General features: G+C 45.3%; 1 protein-coding gene across 1 annotated transcript in view; it reads left to right on the top strand.

The window, feature by feature from the left end:
* Positions 1-27,230, top strand: part of LOC146831258 (lectin-like) — a 181,767-nt gene that overhangs the window by 117,886 nt on the left and 36,651 nt on the right. The window contains exon 5 of the mRNA XM_085604121.1: positions 6,852-6,963. Within this exon, the coding sequence (XP_085460247.1) occupies positions 6,852-6,963 (112 nt within the window). The remainder of the gene's footprint in view (positions 1-6,851; positions 6,964-27,230) is intronic.

Raw genomic sequence — 27,230 nt, 5'->3', positions numbered from 1 at the left:
AAACTCCTTGCTACTGAATGGTGAATCATTATCAGAATTCAGGATGTTTGGGATGCCCCATGCTGCAAAGATGTCATCCAGCCGCTCTATGACCTTGTCATGTGCTGTTGATGACATTCCCCCCACCAGAGGAAAAGGGTAATACTCATCAATGACATCCATGAGATGATTTCCATTCGCTAGGGGCCCAAAGGAATCAGCAGCCACTCTTTCCCACGCAAGTCCATTCAACAACATCACTTAGAGGTCGAACACTTTGTCTCCGTGACTATGCTGAAATTTTGTCTTTAAGGGCAATCATGTCTTCATCTTCATTTGTAGCAACAATGATCTGTTCAGTGGTTAAGGTCGCTGGCATGTTGGACCTCACAATGAAGGTGTTTTCGATGTTGAGCTGTGCAGATGTTAGAGTACTAGGGAGAAGTAATCTGCAGGGTTTTGGATCTTGCCTGGCTTATGCACAATTGTATAGTTGTATTTCTGTAAACGCAACCCCACCTCTCAATATGAGGGGGCATCTTAGCTTTTGGGTTTCCGAATTTGGTGAACAGTGCTGGTGGTCTTTAACAATTGTGAAATGCTTGCTGTAAAAAACACGTAAACGTGTTTGCAGGCCCACATAGCAGTCAGACTCTTTCTCTGGCTGAGAATAGGAACATTCTGTGCCACATATACTTCAACTAGCATACACCGCAGTGTGTATCTAAGCATTTCAATGTCTCTTAAGCTGATCAAGGATTGCTCCCAGCCTCACATCAACAGTAATCTCAGTGTGTAATTAAGGATCAAAGTAAGCCATCTCAATGGCATTTTCAATGGAATGTGTTGTCCTTTTGAAGCTTTGGTTGCATTCAGAAGACCATCTGAGCTGGGCATTTAGATTAGTCAGATTTCTCAATGGTGCACTTACTGTGGCAAAGTCACAAATGTACCTTGAACAATAGCTGGCCATTCCCAAGAAGAATCATAGAATGGTGACAACTTGTGGAAGTTGGGTGGCTGACAGTGATTTTACTTTATCAGGGTCAGGAGTCATTCCCCCCATCAGTGAATATGTGCCCAAACAACTTGAGTTGGGTTTTGTGAAATTCATACTTTTCTCTATTTTAGGGTGAGACCTGCAGTTGTAACTAACTGGCACACTTGTTTGAGAGCCTTATCATGTTCCTTTCATGTTGTCCCAAATACCAGTATGTCTTCACTGTAATTGAAAGCATGCGTAACAGGTTGAATTATTATGTGTATGACATCTTGGAATATTTCTGCAGCAGATGACACTCCAAAACTCAACCTTTTTTATCTGAACAAACCAAAATGAGTCCAAAAATTGGTAATGTACCTACAGTTTTATTCAATTTTGAGTTGATGGTATCCTTTTCTCAGTTCAAGATGGGAGAAGTCTTTGCCTCCGTTCAGCTGAATGATCATGTCTGCAATCTGCGGACCTGGATGTCTTTCTCTCTCAATTGCTTTGCTATCCTGGCACATATCCAAGCAAATGCTCATGAACCTCCCCTGTCCCTTTTTGGAACTACCTCTATGGGTGACTGTTGGAAAATGGCCCTTTCTGGAGGGTCACCAAAAACTTTTTGCCTTCCTCCACCTCTTTTTCTGACTTTCTTTTTGTTGGCTGTAGGACTTTGAGCACTTTACCACTGCTAACCAGTGCTAACATGCATGTGCTCTCTTCTCTAGACATGGTATAATTGGTCTTTCCAATGTTAACCTATAAGAGGAGTGGGCCACACAATAGTGAAAAATGAATTTGGATGTTTATCACTACTGGGACATGCAAAAATGTACAAATGCATCTCCTGGACCTCACAAGTTAACCTAGTTGTCAGGCCCAAACCTTCCCTTCTATTACACATAAGACACCCCTAAGGTAGGCCCAAGGAGTCCTATGGGCAGGGTGCAGTTTATTTAAAAAGTAGGACATGTACTTTTGAGTTTTACATGTGCTGGTAGTGAAAAACTGCTAAATTCATTTTTCACTACTGCAAGGCCTATCTCTCATCTCCCATCTCTCCCATTGATTAACATTGGGATTGCCTAAAAACATATTTTCCAATAGGGGAAAGATAGAGATTTGGAGTTTGGTGCCTCTAGACTCACAATTCAAAATCGCAACTTATGGTGAAGCCGGATTTTAAAATGTGAGTCTGAAATGCCACTTTTAGAAAGTTGTCATTTTCTTACTTGAACCATTGTGTTGCTTTGTCTCTGAATACACGCCTGGGCTGGTGATCAGTGATGGGATAGGGCTTGGGTTTGTGCAGTACCTTACAGTAATATTGTGCACACTACTATCCACATCTTCAGACTATTTTGATTTGCTCTCCTTTTTCTCTCAATTGGTCATCTATCTGAATGTTACTCCGGCTGCATCTTCATCTACACCTTAGACTCTTGTTTTTGTACCTGTGATACCTTGCCAGAAATTTCATGGTTCTCAACTCCATGGCCTACTATAAAAAGAGGGAAATGAAGGACTTCTGCAAGGAGAGGGGGCTGTCTGTGAAGAAGTGATCTTCAAAGCGGGACCTGCAGAAATCCCTGCATGCTTATGAGGAACCGCGCTGGATAAAGGAGGCAGAGGACTTGAAAAGGGAAGACACTGGGGAGGAGTCTGTGATGGAGGAAGAGGAGGAGGAACATTACTGTGAAGAGGTTCCAGAGGAGAAAGGGGAGCCCACAGAGAGGGAGTACCCTGTTGCATCTACTTCTGGCGGCAGTGTCTCCTCACACACCATGTCCCCTGAGGAATTCAAGGACAGACAGAATAAGAGGGACCTGAAGCTTCATCTGGCCCAGCTGGCTGCAGAAGAGAGAAGAGCTGAGGATGAGAGAGTCTTAGCCAAGGAAAAACTAGCCATGGAGGCAGCTGAGGCTGAGAAAGCCATGGAGAAAAGAAAGATCTTGTGAGCACATGAACTGAGTCTATAACTGGACGTAAAAGCAAAGTAAGTAGAGTCCAGTGGTGGCAGGGAAAGTACCATGTCCAGTGCTGAAGGAAAGGTCCACACACCCAGAGACTTGGTGCCTGACTTCAGGGATGGGGGTGACATAGGTAGGTGATTTAAGGTGTATGAGTTATTTGTTTCCAGTCCAGGGAAGACTTGGCTTTGCAGTTCAGGCTGGACTATTCCCATGAGGAATAGGGTCAAGACTGATTTGTATATGGCTGGATCTGAACTGGGGTGGTGGAGTGAGCTAAAGAACGATGATGTAGCCAACCCAGATCTGTGACTGGGGGTGAGTGTCTGAAAAGTTTCAGTGCTCCGCCCATCATGTCCTTGTGTTTGCTTTGTTCGTCATAAGTTGGCAGGGTATGCCCAGACATGGGTCTCCTGCTCACTTTGCCACTGGATTCAACCTAGCCTGGCTGATGAGGGGTGTTACCCTGAGACCGGTCCTAGGATGCTTGTTTCCGGTCCAGAGAGGACTTGGCTTGGCAGTTCAGGCTGGACTATTCCCATGAGGAATGGGTTCAAAACTGATTTGCATATGCCTCGGCCTGAACTGGGGTGGCGAAGTGAGCTATAGAACGATGATGGATTCATTCCAGATCTGTGACGGGGGGTGAGTGTCTGAAAAGTTTTAGCGCTCCATCCATTGTTGCCTTGTGTTTGGTTAGAAAATAGCTCTTAATTAGACAAGCAGAACTTGAGATATTAATTGTTACAGAATAAACTAAAATAGCACTTAGAAGCAATAAGCATTTATTTTGTATACCTGGCCGTGCCGGACTGTGACAAAGTTTAAATTTCAGGCCGACTGCGATGGAGAGCGAGCTGGATACAGGTATTCACTGAAGTCCACTGAACAATAGAACCTTGACCGGGTTGCATCAATGGTTATTAAAAAGTTTGCTGGGCTGAGAATCATACTCATTGTTAATTTATTTCACATAATCAGATTGATCCATGAATGTGATTTCATAGGGGCTCAAAACTCTCCAACTGTACTGCTTACATGCATTGGGGTTGGGCTACAACAATCATATGGCATTGCAGTCTTGAAAATGAAGAATTGATTTGTCTTCCCAGTACCTTGAAAGTGACTATTGTTGCTTCTTGTCATCACATTGTGGTTGCACCCAGAACACCTAACACACCAGCTCAGTATACCCAGATCGAGTTCATCCATAATTGGAACATAAATAGTGTGCTTCATTATACTGTTTCAGCACCCTTTCCTGTCTAATGGAGGTCACAAGGTGTACTTGAGTGCAGCCAATTGTCAGGGTTTCAGGAAATCCTGCTGTAGTTCAAATGCTTGCTTTGCTGGCATTGCCTGTGGTGGTGTCCAAGGAGAACTATATATGCTGAGGAATCCCTCACTGCACAGCATCCATCACTTACCAGAGTATTTTGCTAAAGGGTGACTGAGAAATACCACACACCGATCCTACTGTCTGCTGTGTTGTCCCTGAATTGTAGTGCTGCTAACATTTTTGGCAAGGGAGGTGGCAGAGGATCCCGATGTTGGGCTCTAGGATATGTGTAATGATGAAAATATGTTTTGTATGGTGCCTTTATCGAGCTTGTGTATATTCTGGATCTCAAGCTGACTCATGTTAATGGGTTCCAGCCTGAATGTGCTACTGGACCATTTGAGGTCATTGATTGGTTGCCTGGTTTCCATCCTTCTGCTGCATAGTTTGTTGTAGCGAAACATGGATGTGGCATAGCATGATATAGTGGCATAGCAGTGCTACATCCATGGTGGTATACTGTGAAACGGAAGTCTTATCAGCTGCAATCAACCTTTGAGAGCTTCACCTGTCCATGACTGTTTATGTGGTCTGGCCCTACGTGCCTGTGTGTATAAGATTTTATGTTTTTTAGCTCCATACATGTACAGTTTGTATTGTTTTGTATTATTAGGTTGGTCTTGATTTTTTTGTATTGTTATGTAGATTTCCTTTCATTTCATTCCCTATACTTTCATGAATTTTTACCACCTGCTTTCATACATGTAATTTACCACAATGCCTAACTCATATTTTTGACCACAGACACCCAGTTCTAGTTCTTTGATGTTCATCAGCTCCACATCATTGAAAAAATGATTCTTTCAAACAGTCTTTCTTTACCAGAACACTCCACTTCCATCTCTAAATTTTAAATAGTGAACCTGGATTACTACCTTTTATACAGGTCTTCCTCTTGGCAGATGCATGGTGTTGAAGTGTTTGCCATTATGGGCAGGCAGTTCTGAGAAACATATTGCAAGAAGGCCTTGCTGGCTGTCATTTCTTCATTAATGATAATGGGGTAACCCAGTAACCCTCAGAACCTAGGTAAGTACACTAAAGAAAAAGTGGTTCTGTCGGGTAGCTCAACTGATTTGCACAAGGTATTAGATACATTAAAGAAAATATGTCCTAGTCATACATCCAAGCAACACCCCTAGAAGAACAACTTGTTTTTCTAAAAAAATGAATATCTTTACTTTATATTTATGGCAAAGAAACAAATGACTACGGTGTACAATTAGTGACTGGTAGTGATACGTGACATAGTGCTGTACAAGGGTGACATAAATAACATATACATAACACAGGAAGACGTTACTGTCTCAATTAGTCCACACAATTTCCCTGACTTGAACAGGAAATCATAACTACTGTTGGGATTTATGCATTGAGTCTTGGACTTGAAAGATAAATATCTTCCTGTGTCATGTATATCTTATTTATGTCAGCCTTGTACAGGTGTGGCTCAATGGTTAGAGCGGCAGACCCTGATGCAGAGGTCTGGCCTGGGACCAGGGTTCAATGCCCCGGCGGGTCTTGAGCTCAAAATTCCACGGACCTGATAATTCTCGCCTCGGTGCCTATTCCAATCATGGAGTCCCACTCTGCAACTCTGGGCAATAGCTTGCTTAATCTCCACAACGGCCCCCACAATGCTAAAGGATGCCTGGCCTCCACCTTGGGGGTGCCCAGGAGTGGACGCCTCACAGGGAAAGCCAGGATGGGTTCCACAGCGGTATACGTACAAGCGCCTTGAGACCCTTGCGGGTTAGTAGTGCGCTATACAAGTATCAATTTACATTACAATTTACATTACACTATGTCACGTATCACTACCAATCACTAATTGTACACCGTAGTCATTTGTTTCTTCGCCTTATGTGTTTATGTCACAGAGAGCCATTTAATTGATTTGCATATATATATAAATATAAAGTAAAGAAATTCATTTTTTCACATAAAAAAGTTGTTCTTCTTGGTGTGTTACTTGGATATATGACTAGGACATATTTCCTTTAATTTATCTAATACCTTGTGCAAATCAGTTGAGCTTCCTGACAGAACCACTTTTTCTTTAGAAGGCTGTCAATTCTTGGAATTTTTTCCAGTCATTTGCACTTAATAGTAGAAAATCCTACGTTTTTGGTGATTTCAGCACTTCCAGCCCTTATCTCTATTTTATTCCCATTGCCTTGCCTCCAAATCTCGTCTCCATCTTCCATTTCACTCCAAAATACTCACTTATGTAGCGACATTGGCAGAAGTGCAAGCCTTTTATCTGTAACATATAAACATTGACCTCTCTGTCTGAGTACAGCATAGTTTTTGTCAGGTTAGAACGCAGGTTGTGACTTTGCTGCTAAGTAGAACCAGATTCCCAACATTCGGTGAAACTGTTGAGCCTTGAACTAGGAAACTGGGGCCACATTAGGATACATTTTATTGTTATGAACAGCCAATAGGCTCATGTTGCTTCATTAACTTTTGACAATGTAACTGCACACAGGTCTGCTTTAGGGAGATTAAAAAACAAGTACACGTTTCTATCTGATTACAGTCACTGTGTATTTTCAATCTCCTTTGTCTGCAGGATAGGACCTTCATGTGGACGGATGGTTCTCCGTGGGACTTCCAGGCATGGCATCAGGGACAACCCAGCAACCATGGTGGACGAGAGCCATGCCTGCAATTCAACTTTGTCAGTAAGTGAGAACTTACTCATACAAATTTGTCATATTTTATTTTATCTCCAATAGATTACCACTCAGTAGGTGCCCAGATTATTGTACTGTATACAGTTTATCTAGTATTAAGGCCCACATTTATCATAGTGTTGTGTCACCCTCGCACCACGCAAGGAGGCACAAGGGCGATGCAACACTCAAGTCAGATTTATCAAGCTACGCAAGCCCACCTTACGTGGCCCTGCATGGCTTGATAAATCTAGAGCAATGCAAAGCAGCACAAATTGCTGCTTTGCATTACTCTGCCCCAGGGAAGCATTTCATGAGTGGAGCGTTTGTGTTCCCAAGCATTGAACCATGGATTTTGTTGCAATCCTAGATTTACCATTAGTTGTAGACCTGGGAATGTGTCAAAATGATACTCCTTCCCAGGGGAGGAATAACGAGGAGAAATATCTCTATTTCTCCTCGGTGTTTCCTGTTTCTATGTGTGTTGCATCCTGCAGCACACATTAAAAAAGAATGCCTCTGAGAATTGTGTTTTTGTTGAAAAGTGTCCCTTCCTGCACAAAAAACATCCTGTCTACAACGCAGGTACCCTTGCACCATGATGCAAGGGTGCCTGCATTGGCGCAGGGCAACATATTGTGCTCCAGCACAAGGAAAGGACAGGAATGCGCAGTATAATGTTAAAAACTGTGCATTCCTGCCCTTTCACGCAGAGCAGCAACATAGCTTTCTGTGTTGTGCTGCGTGAAAGTATGATACATCTGGGTCTTAGTCTCTAATTTAGCTTAATTTGTAGCGTCCGTTCTGTTAAGGCTCCCAAGCTGTCCTCGTGCACTTTGTTGCTAGTTGCATTTGTTATTTCTAAAAGTCCTAGCTCAGGCTCCCTTGCCCAGCCATTTTTCCTTCCTTCTGGATTATGCAGCACGCGCTATGACATTTGTTTCAATGTGTATTTCCTCACAAACTCCAGTAGTTGCGAGAGTGAAGAAATGTACAGGAATATGGGTGTGATTAGTGTCCCCTGACACCTAACCATAAGGTGTCTGTCTGTTGGGCACTAATTCGAGTGCTTGATATGCATTGGAAAGATGTTGTTTGTCAGCAAAAATACTAGCAAAAATGAACCGCCTCAGTATTGCCAATAATCCCTTAGTCCCCTTATCACTAAGCTTCATTCACTACACAGGTCCTACTGGCCTAGAGTATATAGTGCTCATATATATCCACATGTGCACCCTCATGTTTGCCCTTAACACTCATTTGGAACTTTATGGAGCCCCACTGGCCACCTGGCAAGACTGAAACAGAGCACAACTGAGCAGAGCCATGGCACGATGAACAAAGTCAGTTGGATCATCGGAATCTGCAGCGGTTGCAGGCAGGTCAGTGAGCCCATCACTGGAGGAAGTTGTGAGAGTTGAGGTTCAGGTTTGGAGAGCAAAATGAAGAATTAAGGTTCAACAACTGCTACACTGGTTAGTCCGGTTTACACGCAGCTCCATTCACCAGCCCCCATCATCGGATGCCTGGTAAACAGCACCGGGAAAACATAGCCACCTGTACTAGTAACACCAGAACCACCCTATTTGGTTAAAGGAATAGTGTAGCAATGAAAGTCTGGTAGCAGAGTGTAGTTTATGATGATTTATTTAGTCTTAGTTGCAGGTTGGTAAATCCATAGAGAGCAGCCCCACCAGGGTCAACCTGTCTGCTGCTCAGACCTTACTAGAACTCTCACACCTCACCGGCATCCAAACATTCCATTCATCATTACCACTCCAGCATTCCACACAGTACATGCACACTGGCTGAGCACCTGAGGCCAAAACAACAGGGAAGAAGCATAAATACATATACAGGATATTACATATAGTTTGCAAATGATGGTCTTAGATCTCCTGGAATATCAAAGGTGTTCAGAATTGGGTTATTGATTGAGGGGATGAAAACCCTACTCCAGTATCAAGAACAATCCTTGTCAGGGTGAACCACAAATGTCACAAATTTAAGCTGTGCTTAACATTCTGGTAGCTTGGCACAAAAGCAGTCAGGCTTAATTTAGAGGCACTATGTAAAGAATATATGCATCCACAAACAGTTACAAGTGAAAACACAGGAACAATCCCAAACTAATTTAGAAAAATAGAATACATTTCAAAAAATAAACTGAGACCAAAATGACAAAAATCAAAGCTTCAGGTAGGTATAATATCTAAAAGCACAAAGTGCCACTCGCAGTCATCTGGTCTTGATAGACCAGGGAAAAGTCAAAAAGTTCGGGTCGAACGCTATGGAGCGTGGTACCAGGTTAGTCCAGCTGTAAAAGTTACTGTTTCAAAGTCCTGCACCAAAAGTCCAGAAATTCAGGGTTACACTCCGTTGCCAGCCAAGGGCCTTGGACCTGGGAGGCACCTCTTGGGGTTCAGGGGCTCACATTAGCAGAGACCAGCAGGGCTCAGGCAGGTCTAGGCAGGTCCAGTCGCAGTACGTCAGCTGGGCCGTTGCAGGGGAGCCTCTGGAGCTTTTGTGTTGCTGTAGTTCAAAACAGAATGTCAGTCAACTGACCCTTGGAGTCATACAGGTAGCCTGGGAAGAAGGAAGCAGGTCCAGCCTTCATTCACAGAGAGCAGGCCAGACCTCAAGCAGCAGGGCAGTACTCTGGGGAACAAGACAAGCCTCAAGCAGCAGGGTACTCCTCTGGTAAAAGCAGGGCAGTCCTCTGAGGAGCAAGGTAGGCCTCAGGTAGCAAGGCAGTCTTCTGGGCAACAAGTCAGACCTCAGTCAGCAGGGTATTCCTCTGGGCAGCAAGACAGTCTTTCAGTAATGTCTGCAGGTCCAGGGGTGCACTGAAGAGCTGCAACGAGGGTCCAATATTGATACGTGATGCTAGCCTTTGAAGTGGAGGAATCTTCTAGACAACTCCCGATATCTGATTCTGTAAAGTCCCTTCCCTTACCAAGGCTCCAAGAAGTAAGTGGGGACCAACTACTGCCAGTTTCCTGTGTTTGTGCTGGTGGCAAGTGTTTTGAAATATAAGTGGGGCAGGCAACAGCTCTGCCCCAGGAATCCTGGCACGATGGCCAACTACCACCTACACCCAGATGCTATTGTTAACTGCCTGGACCTATTTCGCATTCCTGATGGGGGAGCAATAACAGGCCCAGGCAGCTGGAAATTCCTCAGAAAGTTTTGGGTAGGAAAATGGCAATTTTCTAAAAGTTACATTTTCGAAATTGTAATCTAAAAACCAACTTTGCCATTTGAAAGGATTTTAAATTACAATTCATGAGTCCAAAAATGATAATTCTACCTGCTCCCAATAAGAAATAAACACTTATTAGATGTAATACTGTAACTCAATGTCATCCTATCATAAAGGTAGGCCTTACAGTAGTGATAAATGAATGTAGGAGTTTTTCCACTACCAGGACATTTATAACCTAAAAACATATGTCTTACTTTTTAAAGACAGTGCACCCCACCCTATTGTACAATAGGACAGAGAGGCAACACAAATTATGTCTCTGATTTCTAGTACGGCTGGACGGAACTCGTAGAGTTTCACTCAGTGGGATTCAGCGGAGTTACATCAAAACTCCATCAGATTCCCTGGAATTCCACCTATTATTGAAAAGCTTATACCAGGGAGATTGAACTGAGTGGACGCCTTGCTTGTAAAATATTGACTGTGTGAAGTAAGAGTCATTCTACATTACATGTTGCCAGTAGATGGTGGAATTGAGCTGAAAATGTATTGAGATATTATTCTTAAAAGTGATTGTCTCCACCATTGCGATAGACTGCTCATCTGTAATTGTTGGTGCGATTAACATTCAATTACAAAAAGTTTTTTTTTTAAAGTTCAGAGATGCCTGCTGCACTGTATTCTGTGCCTGCCTTCCGATATGCGACATACCTCTGTACCCACTGGTGTTTTTGTATCATCAGTGTGTTTGTCCTACTCTATAATTGCTCAGAGGTCAATGGAGTGCCTTGTGCTCCAACGTGTGGGCACTCAGCGTGCTGTATTCTGTGCATACATGGCAAGTATATTAAAGGCCAGGGGTATGGCTGAGAGTTATTCCCCTCTGCATACTGATGAGCCGCCCCCACGTTGATGCTAATGGCACCAGATGAGCAGCTGCAGGAGTCCTTGAGGATGGCAGAAGTTCTCATTTCATTTTGATGCACATCACGATTCATGTCAGCTGATGGTAGTACCGTTTTATCTGAATGTGATGTTGACGTACCGTTTTGCAGCTGCATGCCGATAGCAGACTCGATCCTAGATTCGAGGTGGAGAAGGGTGGTGTATTTCTCAGTTGAGTAGGTGAAAGTATTGAAAGCAGGTGTCTCAATCTGATAGTGATTACGTTCTGCCAAGAACTTATCCCTTGCGTCGGTAAATGCCTGCGCTCTCTGAGGAGCAGGCACAACTGTCCTTCTCTGTCTTCTATGACGAGGTACTGGTGTGTGCTGCTCGGAGAGCACGTGACTGCACATCACAGTGCCTGTGTGTGCCAACTCTGGGACCACTCCACGGAACATGACACAGGTTGCTAAAAGGCGATATCTTACAACTCCACACTGCGCATGCATTTTTTTGTAGTTTTATCTGGCGTGATCTTGCAGCAGAGCGCTTTACCTCAGCAGCACCAGATACCATTACATAAGGTCAGATTGTGTTATTAAACCCTGGGATTCAATCAGTCACAAGTGTTGGGGTTGCTGACCCCAGGCTGCATCATGTGATTGTTTCTGTGCAGCGGGTGCAGCTAATCCCATAGTCTAAACTGTGTGCATCCCACATGGTGCTGTTGGTTTGGATAGTTCAACCCCCTGGGCTGTTACTGCCTCTACCGACCATTGAAACTCATGCCTCCCACGTGTACATAAGATACTACATCTAGGGCCAGATGTACGATCCTATTTTGCATGTGCAAACGGGTTTGTGGCCCGTTTACGCTATGCAAAATACTATTGGGTCGGGTACAAACCCTATTTAGCGAGTCGCAATTTATTTGTGACTCGCTAAATAGGATTTACGACTTGCTATTAGGAAGAGGCCTTCCAACGGTGTTCATTCCTAATAGGAAGTCGCTACCCCATGTAAGAATGTTTTGTGACTGCAATTGCGGTTGCAAAACATTCGCAATTTATCGCCCTCTTCAAGACAGTGGTAAAGCACTCGCAAAAGGGAAGGGTCCCCAGGGGACCCCTTCTCCTTTGTGAATGCATTGGAGGCAGGAAGTGCTCCCAGGGACCTGTCCTTAAAAGAATGAAACGTTTTGTTTTTCTTTTTTTAAATATATCCTGAAAACAGGCTACATTTATAAACAACTGCTTTATTTAAAAGCAGTCCCAGACATAGAGGTCTGCGGATCCCAGCAGGCCACCATCCCTGGGAGGGCAAGCTAATCTCAATAGGGTTGCAAATTGTGATTGCCTCATGAATATTGATGAGGCATGCAATTTGCGACCCCATTGGGAATCGCAAACAGTGTCTCAGACACTGTTGTACATGGTAATTTGCGACTCGCTAATTGCGACTCGCAATCGAGCCCAATTTGCAAGTCGCAAATTGTCATGGTCATACATATGGCCCCTAGTTTCTTCCAGCTTCCAAGTATTTATACTGATCAACACGTTATGGATGCATTCATAACATACTTTCACAGGATGGTTACTTTTATGTGGTTATCCACGACCGCTCAGCCCCCCAGTCTCTTAGCTTCCTCTGCCATCCTGCTGCACACTGCGCTGAGAAGCCTCCGGCTCGGATTCATGTGGGAAGTGCAGCCAACCCTCAACAGCAAGGATGGCAAGGAGTGAGCAAGTCAAACTGCTTGAAAGCCGAGCCTGTCCCGAAGAGATACAATGAAAGGGTCCAGCAAAATGCATTTAGACTAGGACAAACTCCGCAACCTCCACCTGTGGAGCAGAGCTTACAGCCCACCCCTTCAAGCTAACTGGGAGATCCAAACTTCACTGACTGTCTGCTCAATCATAGCTATAGAGGAATCATGGCCCTTGGCTACCTAATAACCCCATCAGACATGCCTTAAAAGCAGTCCCAAACGGATGCAGGGGGAACAAAGTAGGACTTCTGATTTGCTGCAGTATGGACCTTTGAATGGAATTCATCTCCTTGGAGCTCACTGCCAATTTCGCTCAAGCAGTTTTTTTTTTTATAATTCTTTTTATTAACAATCATCAACATAAAATGTACAGTACAAAGGATATAGCATGTGTGTATACAGTGGAGACAGACATCGATCACAAATACAATATTACTTTTCATTGGATGCTACGGAGTAGGGGCATCATTGTGTTCGATGCTACGGGCGGGTTACAGATATCTCCCTGGTAAGACAGGGGTTCCAAATTTTGGACCATTTTCTGGGGCAACCGGGGGCTATATACACTGTCTTTTTTCTGTACATGCACCAGTCGAGGCCTTTTTCCCAGTCTACAATTGTGGGTGCATGTGCCGCTCCCCAGAGCTGTGCAATATTCCTTTTGGCTACCATTAGCCCAAGGGTGACCCACTGCATTTGATGATTATTTAGGTCTGTGGGTTCCCAGATGTTTAGGAGGCGTCTACGAGCCTCCAGATGGAGAGGGACTGCTAGCACTTCACTAAGTACCTCATGTATCTGTCGCCAGTAGGATTGGATATGTTTGCAGTCCCAAATTATATGGATAAATGTGCCTATCTGATTGCACCCTCTTCTACAGTCCTCTCCCTCGGAGTCTCCCATATGCAGCAGTCGAGGCCTCGTGACATAGACTCTGTGGAGGATTTTGAGTTGAACCAATCTAAGGTGTGCTGGGATTGCGACTATTTTCGGGGAGGACACTGCTTCCTGCCACTCTTTATCGTCCATTTCAATGCCATCACTCATCCATTTTTCCCGTAGTGCGTGGAGGGGGTGTTCCATGTTGTTTATCAGTTTTTTATATATTAATGGTATGGTTTTTTCGGGTAGATGACCATCAAGTATCCTGTCCTCCAGGGGGAAGGCTTCAGAAGGGGAGGATCCCATTGGAAGAAGCGAGTGAAGTGCATGACTGGCTTTTGCATAGCGGAAACGTTCCGAGTTCGCTAACTTGTGTTGTTGTTGAAGTGTGGTGAAGGATTTCATCTCGCCCTTGTACCATTGGTCCCTGATACGTGAGATCCCAATTAGTTCCCATTTGTCAAATCCCTTTGATCTCCATAAGTCACCCAGCATTTGTGAGTCCCACAACAGAGTTGCCAGTGTAGGTTTCTGCACCCATCCCAGCGATCTGTTGGCTGCATGCCAGACATCGGCAGAATGTTTAGTAGGACTCATAAGTGGATATCTACCTGGTTTGGAATAGAGCACTCTGTTGTATGTCCCCCCGGGGAGGAGCCACCTATCCATGTTATATTCGGGGTCATCAGGTCGTCCATATGTACTATGGTTGATAGCAGCAAGGTGTGCTGCCCAATAATATTTCCTGATGTCTGGTAGTCTGATGCCCCCATCATACCAATTGAGTGTGAGTTTGTGTAGTGCGATGTGTGGCTTCCCATCCCACAACAGATCCCGCTGGAGCCCTTCAATTTCTCTAAAATACGAGCTTGGAACAGGATCAGATGAGTTCTGCAATGTATATAGAAATCGGGGTAGCGACATCATTTTAAATAGAGCTGTTTTGCCCAACCTCGAAAGGGGAAGCATCTTCCAAATAGTGATGTCTCTTTTGAGCCTCTGCAGTGGTGGCACAAGGTTACGATTATAACGGAGTGTCTTATCTAGGGAGATGAATATTCCCAAATATTTAAAACCTTCCATAGTAGTTCGTATGGTGCAATTTCGCGGTGGCAGGGGCGTGTCTCCCCGGAGGGCATAAAGGAGGGATTTCTGACAATTTACACTGAACTCAGAGTATCTGCCAAATATAGCCAGGATGTTCAGGACCGCAATCAGAGACTTCTTGGGGGGGGCAAGGTACAGCAGTATGTCATCCGCATAAAGGGAAATACGAACTTCCCAATCAGGGGACCAGCGCAAATTGGTTGACAATGGCCTGAGGGTCCGTTATGGGAGTCATCTCTGCACCTATAAGCTCAGGGACCAGTCTGCTAGCCTGCTCTTTTTTGTCAAGCCAGGCTATGAGTTTCCCTGCCTTATCACCCAGATCATAAATCCTGCCCATCTAGTCCCTCCCCAGAGTTCTGGCTTTATCGGTCACTAGTGCCCTATAGCTATCTTGTTTAAGGCAGAGTGAGTGGAGCGCCTCAGGTGTAATGTCGGTTTCTAGTTCTTGTTCTAGTCGGTAAATCTCTGCCTCAGCATCTGAGATGTCTTTGTGTCTATCCCTCTTTGTCCCAGATATTAAGAACAGGGCTTGACCCCGGATTACTGTTTAAAGGCTTCCCATAGTGTTTGAGGAGAGTCCACCGTTCCCTCATTTTCCCAGAAATAGTCATCCATGGATTTGATAAGGTCTTTGTGAATTTTTGGGTCCCGCAGATACCACGGGTTGATGGGGGCAATTCTCCCCACCTGCGTTTGGCTGAAAACGATATGTACCCATAGGGGGGGGGAGTGGTCGGAGATGCCCCTAGCCAAATGCCTAATGTCGTGGATATACGTTATTTGTGGTGCGGGGACTATAATGTGGTCAAGGCGGGAAAGGCTATGGTGTGCGCCAGAGTGGAACCTATGGTGTATTTTATCTGGGTTGTACGTTCTCCACCCATCAACAAGTCCCATGGCCTCCAGGAAATCCGGCAGCCAGCGTGACGGTTGTCCTATTGCCCGGGGCGGGGGGGGTGGCGATCTAATGTGCCTGAAACTACGGAGTTGAAGTCACCTCCAAGCACTAGCAACTAGCAACCCATCCGGTAGCGCTAGTAAAACAGCACTGGCGAAACGTAGATCAACATAAGCGTAATGGTCTGTCCCTCCCATGTACCCATGACCCCAATATATCTGCCCGAGCATCGGTCCAAGTGGAGTTCACGGTGAGAGGAAATTATTTTTCATCATAATACCTACACCTCGCGAACTGGATGTGAAGCCAGCGTGGCCGATCATTGTGTAGCCCCATCTGCACATCGCCTTACATGAGTTCCCTACCAAGTGTCTTTCTTGGAGCATAACAATATCGGGTGCATGTCTTCTAATATATTGGAGAACAACACTACGTTTAATCTAGTACCCAAGCCGGTTAACATTCCAACTTAATATTTTAACACTCTTGCCCCACTGCGCACACATTAAATATAAGATAGGAGTCTATGCCCTCCACTGCGAGGTCAATATGGACTGTCGATGAAAAAACCACAACCTTAAACCAAAAACAAACCCCAACTCACCAACCCCCCTCCCTGCTTCCCTGCACTGTAGGCGTAGAACTGCCCATTGACAACTTGCAGAGTGCCTGTCGCCCTATTGAGTAACTAAATGTTGAAGAGTGTGGGGCGTATTGTCGCGTTCTCCTGCTCCCCCCTCCCAAGTTTTTGTAATATTGTCTCCAAAAAGAGAGTCATTCCCAAAGGCATCAGGTGGCGGGCTCAGGAGAGGTCCACCGACGACCAGCAACCACCATTGGACCCCATCTTAGTTCCAGTGCCCCATGTATGTTCACAGGTGTCATATCGTCATTCCACGCCTCATCAGTCCCGTGGTTAGGAGGCCGGGTCGTAGCTGCCATTGGAATTGCTGTTGAGTCGGTCTGTCTGGCTCTCGAGCCAGTCTGACGCCGCCTCTGGGTGTTCGAAGAACCAGGCTCGCCCCTCAGCCTCCACCCGAAGGCCTGCCCGCGAACAGCATCGCATATTTAAAACCCCTCTCCCTGAGTTTCTTCTTCACCATCAGGAAGGATTGTCTCTGTTTCTGCACTATTTGAGGGAAGTCTGGGAAGAAGGTGATCACGGCGTTGTCCAAGCGGAGTGGTGGTGCTGTTCTGGCGGTCTGAAGGATTGCATCCCTGTCCCTGAAATTTAGGACTCTTGCCAACATCGGGCGCAGGGGTCCCCTGGCCTTGGGTGCCCCCCTGGAACCCTGTGTGCCCTCTCGATGACAACAAATTTGCTAAGGCCTTTGGGCTGCAGGTGTTTAAGGATGAGGTCCTCTACGAATAGATCCGCTGCCTGCCCCTCCACCTTCTCTGGCACTCCCAGTATACGTAGGTTATGCCGCCGAAGCCGCCCTTCAGAGTCATCTAGTTTGAATTCAGCAAATGACGTCTTTGAGAGTCAATTCTGGATTTTCACCTATTGGGGCAGTCATTGGTGTATGCCCCACAGGCTCCTGTGGCGAGTCCTTGGGAAGGGTGTAGCGGTCAAATTTGTTGGTCTAAACATTCTTTGAGCCTTTTGACCAGGTAGTTTTGGCCCTGTCCATGGCTGCGTCCACTTGGGCCCAAGATAGCGCAACTCAGTTTCTATACACCTCCGGGGTGCGAGAGCCAGTGTTTATGGGGCAGGTTATGGGAGTCAAAAAACGGTGGGTCCGCCGGGCAAAGGGGTTCTCAGGACAGCAGGCGCTCTCTTTCATTTTGGACACAAGTAGCTGTTAGGATTAGTAATCAATATCTAGCTCGGCGTACCTATGTGAGGGCGTAGGGCATAGTGCAGGAGGCCCAGGGAGTCTCTTGTCCCGCTCAAGTTAATCACTGTGGGGTCCTCAAGGCTGGTACAGGGCTACTGTAGGCAAGGAGGATTGCCTCTGCCACATCACACCCTTTTAGCTCTATGATCACAGGGGTGATATCGTGGGGGAAGGAGGGGGGACAACAACCCTCAGTGGGTATCCCCACAGTTATGTCCTTTATTTCTTACCGGCTCGTCTGGCGCGCTATGGTAGCTCCAGACCCCCATCAATACTGCAAGTGCCCCCTCCACTTGCTCCACGTCTCTGCCACCAGTGGGCCCCTCCACCTGCTGTGGCGCCGGCTGCGAGGGCCGCTAAGCGCCGCTCCGCAATGTGTCTGTTGTGGGCAGAGGAAACGACCCCGAGTTACGCCGCCGCGCCGATCCTCCCTCCGTGGTCCCTCTTTCGGCCACACACGGCACTGGAGGCCCCAACTCCCAGGTTGCTAAAGGCCCAATATGAGCTGAGTTTGCAGCGTAGGTAAACACAGATGTTAGAACCCGGGAGACTATTGCCGTTCCACACACCTTCTGCTGCCGTTTATTTCTTTTTGGTGAAGCCTCGACGTTTGTCAAGGCCCCCTACACCTGCCCCACGTCTCTGCAACTTTTAGACCCCTCCGTCTGCTATTGCGTCGTTGGTGGGGGCCGCTGGGCGCAGCCCCTCCTTGCGATGGTTCTGTTGTGGACCGTAGAGTCGACCCCGGGTCTCGCCACTGCGGCGATCCGCCCTCTCCCGTCCCTCCTTCGGCCACACGGGGTACTTTAGGCCCCGGCTCCAAGTTTGCTGCCGGCCCAATATGAACGGGGCTCGCAGTAAAGGCAAAGATGGATGATAGAGTGTGGGACTCTTTAATGTTATTTCCGCACACCTTCCGCCGCGGTTTGCTTCTTTTGGGAGTCGGATTATGGTAACGGATAATCGTAGAGGAGATACAGGTTACGGAGCAGAAGAGTTAGGCGGCCATCAGGGTCCGCTGCTTGGCCACACCCCTGGCTCGAACAGTTTTAATAAAGACTTTCTCCCAAGCCAACATTATTGTCTATAACATATATGCACCTCTTGAAACACCTTAGCAATCTGAAGAAAATATTTTGTCTTTTCAAGAATCCCAAATAACAATAGTGAAAACTGTGAATCTCACTACTATACACATAGATTTCAAAGCTTAATGTGGTAAATGGAGTGCTGACAGTGAGGATTATGAAAAACCTAGGTGACATGGGTTGCGGCAACCCTTTCGCATTGCTCCCAATTCAAAGACAAGAAAAGTGCAATATGGTCTCCTAGAAAATAACTAGTTTCAGTATTGATCTCTGCTCTGGCTTGTGTTTATTTTGCTGGCTTTCACTCCAGCAATACCAACTTTCAGCTCCCAAGGTGTAGTTCCAAGGAGACCAAGCACACCATCAGAAACACCTTGAAGAAAAATCAGTTCGCTGGCACATGGAATGAAACCTCCTGGGATTGAACTTGAAGCTAAACATAAAGGATACAGGTCATTAATTAAGACTCAGTGCATATATAGAAGGTAGAAACAGAAAAAAGCTACACTTGCTGAATTGTCACTCTTTATATCAAAAGACATTCACTGCGTCAAGCGGTAGCTGGATGAGCTGGTGTAATATCATCAAGGTTTCTTCATGAGAACATACAAGGAAGAACACGTGTATGTATGTGTGTATGAATGTATTTATGTATGTTTGTATTGATGTATGGATCTATTGATGTATGCATGTGGTATTTGTACAGCGCTAGCCTAGCCAAAAAGGCAGTGGAGCACTATTCAGGGTCAAAGACAAACATACAGACTATGAGTAATACAAAAAGATAGCAGGTTATTAGATTATTACTGCATTGTGATGTAGTGTTCTTTAAAGAGGTGTGTCTTTAACTCTTTCCTAAGCTGAAGCAGTGTTGTGGTGGTCCTTATGGATACAGGGATTTTATCAAGATTACAAGTACATAGATTCAGCAATCAGGAACCCCAAAAAGAATTAGTGGTAAAAACAAACACTGATGGTTCGCCTATGAGGGCACAATGTGTAATTCACCTTGGGGGAAAATGGCAGATGAACTGTGAAAAACTAAAAGCAGGCTATAGACACTTAACCCAAGAAAAGGAGAATTTGAAATGTGATAATGGCACCTCTTAATAAATTCGGTAGAAACCAAGGATTCAGGCCAATTCTTGAATCTAGTCACAAATAGCAAAAACAACCTACTAAACAATATACACATCAATATCTGGGAAGATAATTGCAAAGTACACTTACGAAAAATCTTTTACAAGTCCGCCACCCTCTGTATTTGCTCATCAAGTATCAGAGAACACAACCATGGAGACCACGAGTAATTGGTTATTTCCAGAAATAGTGTAAAGACAATTCAAATAAAAAAAAAAAAACTGAACCCAACTCGATTCCAGGGCAGTGCAGACAGTTGTTGGTTCTCAACTCAAGAAGATGCTTCATAATCTTTACCAATCTTTGCCAATAAAAGATGCTTCTGGAAATCCTCTTGGCCAAAAAACCTAATAGCCAAAGAATCATGGACATCATTTAGAGGTCGCCAGTGGTCACAGTTACATCCCTTGACCTGCCCCTTTGAAAACCCTGGCACTGCTTTTGAAACCCCGGGCCTCTGCCTCTTTTCCTCATACTAATTTTAAATGATATTACTTCATTCACTATTAGTGTAATAAAAAATGGAGCAAAGTTAGCTAGATTGAGATCTTTCGTGGCAGCTGTAGGAAGTAGAAATGGTTTTAAACACATTTTGTGTGCTTGCTGGTGGGTGAGAGTGTGTTTAACTTGGTGAATTCTGTATGTGTGAGCAAGTGTGTCTGTATATGCAACCATGTGTGTCTGAGTGAAAGTGGGAGAGAGTCTGTTACAGGTAGTGACAACTTTTTGGTGTAAGGCAGAGCAGAACCAAGATTGCTGAGCTGCTGTGCATCAAATGGATACAATCAATCAATCAATCAATCAATCAATCAATCAATCAATCAGGCGTTTGTTAAGCGCAACTACTCACCCGTATGGGTCCAAGGCGCTGGGGGGGGGGGGGTTAGCAGGCTCCAGTCCATCAAGGGGGGGTTCTATCGAAGAGCCAGGTTTAGAGAATGGATGTGCCATAGCTATCAAAATATGTTGCATATTTTCTTTCTCTCTGTCTTGGCACACTTTTGACAGCCATGTTCAAATGCACAGACCCTTGTGCCAGAGTGCAAAGATGTATTTGTTCTCTGAAGTATTGTTTTTGTACTGAAAGATGTCCGTTCCAGTACAAAAACTATGCAGCGTTTCCCACTTTGTATGTGTGATGTACAATGCAGCACACATGCAAGTTGGATACACCTGCCCTGTGAAAGGCATAGGATTTTGACACAAATTCTTGTCTACCAGTGTTGGTAGCTAGGAACCTGAATCAAAACCCATGGGTAGTTGCATGGCAACTCCCATGCACTACCCATTGAACGCTGCTCGGAGCAAAATAATGCAAAGCAGTGCATAGCGCAACTATTAAAAGCAAATCCTGATTTGCATTTTTATAGTAAACCCCACCCTAACACTTTGTGCCGGGTTTGCGTCACAAAAGTGATGCAAACCCAGCGTAATACATTAGTAAATCTGGGTCTGAGTGTCAATAAGTATGACAGAGTGAGAATGGGTGTGATTAAGAGGGAACGTAAGTGAGTGAGTCAGAATAAGTAAGATTTAGTGACATGGGGGTTAAAAACATGGTGAGTGAGAGAATGAGCGTGAATGAGTGAATGTAAATGTGAACGTGAATGTGGGGTGACGCATGTGAGTTTGTTAATGGCTCTGGCTTACAGAAGATAATTATTGTCTTCTAGAGATACCTTGGGCAAAATATTGGTGCTGGCATACTTGTAGCCATACTAATCATGACAGAGAGCTGTGACAAAATACTGGCGCAGGCACACAGGGGTTGATTTGTAGCAGAAAAAGGCACCAATAGTAAAATACAGGTACTAGTATACTTGAGTTAATTCATGGAATATAGGGAAACCAGGGAAAAATACTGGCATACTTTAGAAAATTCTTGGCATATAGATACCAGTGCTAGAATGCTTGTGATAGCACAATGGAGGTAATATTTGGCATAACGTCTAACATAAATTACACAATCCTGGCACTTGCATTTATTTATTGTCAATTCAATTCAGCTTTATTCAGTTTGGAATAGAATAAAACATAAAAGACATCAATAAAAAGATAAAATACATCAATCACTTTGCAGTTGATTCTTCAATGTGACAGCCTCAATTAACAGAAGAGACAAATAAAAACTCATATGGACATCAGGTAATTAACTGTAAGTACAGCAACGCAGGTCTCACTTGTTTAAAATGCTTATTAGCCAACAGTGGGAGAATAAAAGTCATCTGCAAAGTCTGATAAAAAGGACAAAACATAGCAAATTGTCATCGTCGAGACTTGGTCGTTTTATCTCGTACAGGATTAAAATTGTTCCATATCCCCTTAGGAATGGCCAACAGAAAGTTTAATCAAATTCAACCTAAAACGAGTGAAAAAAATAACAGTGGTTAGGCAGTTCAAGCAATGAATGTGGCTCTGTGAGGAAAGAAGATCTCAGCAAGACATAGTGCCATATTATCAAGAACGGGCATAGCATTATCGCTGCTTTAGGTGCAGGAAAATGCAGCTAAAGAGGCAATAAGGGGCTTGATAATATGCCCTAGAGAATTCCAATAGAAGCCCAGGTTTGATGTCCTTCCCACCAGAACCTGGGCTTCTATTGGAATTCTCTAGGGCATATTATCAAGCCCCTTATCGCCCGTTCATGATAATATGGCCCATAGTCTCTTACAGACTGCGTGTTTAATTCACGCAATTCTCTCTCATCGGATTTCCAAGCCTTGAATTTCTTTTCAGACCAAACGACATTGCCTTTCACAATGTCCATCGTGGGATCAAAGATCTCAGGATTCCCCATCTTTTCAAAACAAAGTTTGATATAATTCAGCCATGGGACTCTGTGGGCATAATCAAGTGGAATACAGTCCCTTACGATGAGACGGTTGAGTACCATTTCTGATTTCAGCCATGTAGAAAGCCATTAGAGCAAAGGCCCCATTTCCAAGACATCTGACGGATACCCCTGCCCCAATTCCTCAGGTATGATAAACGAAGAGGAACTTAGAAGGAGGGAAAGGAATCTTCCTAAAAACGTGTACTCAGCTGCAATAACATGAGGGAGTTGGTATATTCCCAGATCTGTTGCTCCTAGTGAAGTGTGACCCTACTACAGATATAAACCTATTGTGAGTTGGGACATCTCACAAAAAGTGACGGACTGGTCTCACACACCACCTGGTGTCATGCTTCATCATCGGCCAGTCCTCGCCCTCCAAAACCTTCGTTTGATGGAGGGCGGGCATACACCTGGAGACAGGGATGCACTTCTAAACTAAAGAGTGGGGGCCCGTGAAATGGATTGTGAAGTTAAAAATCATTATAGTTACCAGAAAGTAAATTTTAATGTGGCCAATAACTATATGATACTAAAAGCAAGGGACGGTGGGTGGGGTGTTTCGTGTCCCCTAACCGTCTCGTGAAAGGTCGACATGTTTCTGCCTAAGCGGCCCGAGCGGGTCCAGGGCATTCATCAGGACCTAAATTAGGACTGGGGCTCCGTTCTTAGCAACAGGTAGCAAGAAAGTACCACTATGCAGGTGTGGAAAAGGGCACACTCCGCTCCCTGAAGGGCTTCCAACCTTCAAGCCTAAAGGAAAATAAGGAAGGAGTGAACATACACATATAAAAACCTGTAGAAATGGGTCAAAAATAATAATTGTCACATAAAGAAAAACAGCACATGCATGAAATCTTTAAGGTGAGTGACTATTCACGTGACTTGTGCCACTCTATGTGTGTACACAAACAGATCGAAAAAGATGAGAGCGTAATGGCTCTCATGGGTCTTACCCAAGTTGGAACAACTACTTGCCACATGGGGGGAGGGGAGGGGAATCTCCTGTTCATTGTGGAGGAAAAAAGGGGTAGACCATCAAGCATGGTGTGGAGAGTGGACTCCCACATACGTGTGTAGCGCACACTCACTCACACAGGAAAGGACCGAAGGTGTCCTTACCAACATTCACCACACTCATACTCTTACTGTCTCAGGATTGGAATCCCACGTTAATCCTATGTTGTTGCTCCCGGTCCTCCCGAATGTTAAATGAGGCCACGGGATCGATGTATATATAGTGTGTTCATGGCTTGATTGGAAACAGCGCTGGATAATAGAGCCCGAAAATAGGCTCCTGGTGTGTGGTTTCCGATGTCCCGAGCGGACGTGAGGAGAATGCGTACAGCGGAGTGCCTGATTGTGTCATGGCTGCAGCGCGTGGCCAATGATGATTCTTCAAAGCGATGCATGCCCAAATAAGGGTTGCGGAGAGCTAGACACTCACGTGAGGTGGTGTGTCACGTGTGGAGGGAAAGCGCGTCCGAAGGTTGCCTTGGAAACCTCCGATGTCCCGAGCGGATGTGAGGGGAATTCGTTCAGCGGAGTGCCTGATCGTGTTATGGCTGCTGCGCATAGCCAATGGTGATTTTTCGAGGGCGGTGCAGAAAGTTAGACACTCACGATGATGGTGTGTCACGTGTGGAGGAGGTGCGCGTCCGGAGGTTGCCTTGGAAAAGTGGGAGTGCCTGAGTGAAAGAGTTGTGATTCGTGCCCATGGAGCCGGAGGCAAGGAATGGCCTAATGTAAAGCACAAACGTCCTACGGGAACCATCACGCTTTAGATATCGGGATTTAGGAGAGCGCGACTGGGAATGCTCTGGTTCTGCGCGATGAGTAAGAAATAAGAGTGCTGTCCCAAATGAGGATCGCCTGAATAGGAATAAGAGCAGGAAGGTAGACCTTGAATACCAGGGCGGCGCGAAACTCGCCTCAAGGCAAAAAGGAATCCTTGCTCAGGGGGATGACATGGAGCAGTAGTTAACGGTGCGAGGAGGTGTCCCAGGGCACAGGGATGAAAGAATTTGAGCTGAAGAGCTTGGGTGACACGAGGCGGGGGGCATACAAGCACAGGATGAGAATTCATCTACCCAGTTGTATCCAAGGAATATCGTCGTTGAGGCCCTTTTCATGGGACCGTAGACGGTAGACCCATCATTGTTCCCTTACGTGTAGTGCTTTTGAAAGGTCAAATTTACTTTTGTTCATTACTTCGAGGACAGTCCATTGAAGATCAGTGTCCTTATGTTGTTTTACCAGAAAATGACGTGTTAGTTTGGTATTTGTTTTTTTACACCTAATGGTGCTGCAGTGTTCGTTGATACGTATCCTGACCTTCCTGGTTGTCATGCCAACATACTGGAGACCACATGGACACGTTAGGAGGCACACCACATTCTCAGTGTTGCAGTTACTGAATGTAGGTAATTGCCACGGTCTTTCTGTGCCTATATTGACTTCTTTCGTGTTGGTAGTTAGTTTACAAGATGCACAACCACCACATGAAAAATGTCCCATCACACGAGGTCGGTCCCAAAGTCACTCCTTCCTTATTTTCCTTTAGGCTTGACGGTTGGAAGCCCTTCAGGAAGCGGAGTGCGGCCTTTGCCACACCCGCATAGTGGTACTTTCTTGCTACCTGTTGGTAAGAACGGAGCCCCAGTCCTAATTTAGGTCCTGGTGAATGCCCTGGACCCGCTCGGGCCGCTTAGGCAGAAACATGTCGACCTTTCACGAGATGGTTAGCGGACACTAAACACCCTACCCACCGTCCCTTGCTTTTAGTATCATATAGTTATTGGCCACATTAAAATTTACTTTCTGGTAACTATAATGATTTTTAACTTCACAATCCATTTCACAGGCCCCCACTCTGTAGTTTAGAAGTGCATCCCTGTCTCCAGGTGTATGCCCGCCCTCCATCAAACGAAGGTTTTGGAGGGCGAGGACTGGCCGATGATGAAGCATGACACCAGGTGGTGTGTGAGACCAGTCCGTCACTTTTTGTGAGATGTCCCAACTCACAATAGGTTTATATCTGTAGTAGGGTCACACTTTACTAGGAGCAGCTTTCTGTGGTAAACATTTAGCAATGGAGGCCGCTAGCTCCTAGAACCCCATGCCTCCTGTTCCCTTCTCCACACGGTGTAGAGCTCTTGTGTGATTACATTTTTGGACAGCTGCTGGCTGTGGGAACTAAATAAAGGGTATCTCTCCCTAAGCATAGGGTCTTTTGCTCTGAGTCACATACCCTTCTGACCAGAACAAGAGGACAGACTTAGTTGTGTCTGCCCCCAATCTAAAACAACTGAATCTAGGTGTGACTATAAATCACATCCAACTTACCCAACCTGCACCATGGACACCGAACTCTCGTTCGGGGATGAGGTTCTAGCAGAGATCCTTAACACACCGTCTCTACTAGCAGAAACCATAGTTACCAACACGGTAATAAACTTGGATGAATGGGAAGCTCTCTCTTCCAAGAAAAAGGAACATATACGCACAGCCCTGCATGGGGCATTTATGACAGAATACCTCCGGAAGAATACGGCCCCAAGGGGCCTTATCGTTACCAACGAACCAAGATTGTTTCTCAACAACAAGGAGTTCAGAATCAACTGGTCGAGCATCGCCTGGAAGTGTACCAAAGATTGGCTCATTCTCATTATTAACACCGCCAGACAACTAGCAGATGCCCTCCTTATCGAGATCCAGCAAAGCGAATGCAGACTGAAGACAACGGTACAACTTTCAGCCTTTAAGAAAAAGCTGTAGGAAATCAACAACGACCACTCTGATTATAAGGAGTACCTAACACAGTCAAAACTTACCAAACTCCGGGAGGATGTACAGAAGTTTAGCAAAGAAACCGTATATCCATATGTTACAGACGAACATTATGAGAAACCAGCCCCTCAACAACCAGGGAGAAAACAACAGTTTAGACCCACCCCTCAGAACTGGACATTCAGCTCCGGAGAGGAAAGGAGTGACAGTAGCAGTGATGATGGCTCAGGACCACAATTTCGAAAACCATCGGGTTATCATCACCCTATGATGCAAGTCCCACAACCCCAACCCCCACCATTCGGTTTTTGGCCACAACCATACTACCAACCAGGGTTTGGATTCCCTCAGGGCCCACCGCCGTTTTTATTCCAGGGCCGAGGCAGAGGGAGAGGACGACAAAAACGAAGAAACACGAGGGTTCAATGGGAGGATCAACCACAACCACCCCATGTAGTGGTAACCAGGAGCAGAGGGAGAGTGGAAACACCCTCGACGAGCAGGGAGCCACCAACATAGTTAACATCAGTAAACACACACTCACGCATGACGAGACGACCGTCCTCTCGAAAGGTCTGGGGTTCGTTCCCACACCCAAGAATGATCCCTTTGTCCTCAATACGGAACTGGCCCAATTCTTCCGAAAACTCAAACTTCGCGACTTCTTTGGAGATATAAAAGAAGGCACAGAAGAAAAGAAGTCTACTGGACTTAAAACAAAATCCACCTTCCAACCACCTAACCAAAATATCTCATGTCATATACTTGCATTCGAACAGGCTGTGCTAAAAGACATTGAGGAAATCAATCTCCAGAACACACGAGGGTTTGACAACC

Source organism: Triturus cristatus, chromosome 5_1 (genome assembly GCF_964204655.1).
Source record: "Triturus cristatus chromosome 5_1, aTriCri1.1, whole genome shotgun sequence".
Taxonomy (NCBI): Eukaryota; Metazoa; Chordata; class Amphibia; order Caudata; family Salamandridae; genus Triturus; species Triturus cristatus.
Note: the sequence above shows the minus strand (reverse complement) of the source record. Positions and strands in the feature narration are given on the sequence as shown.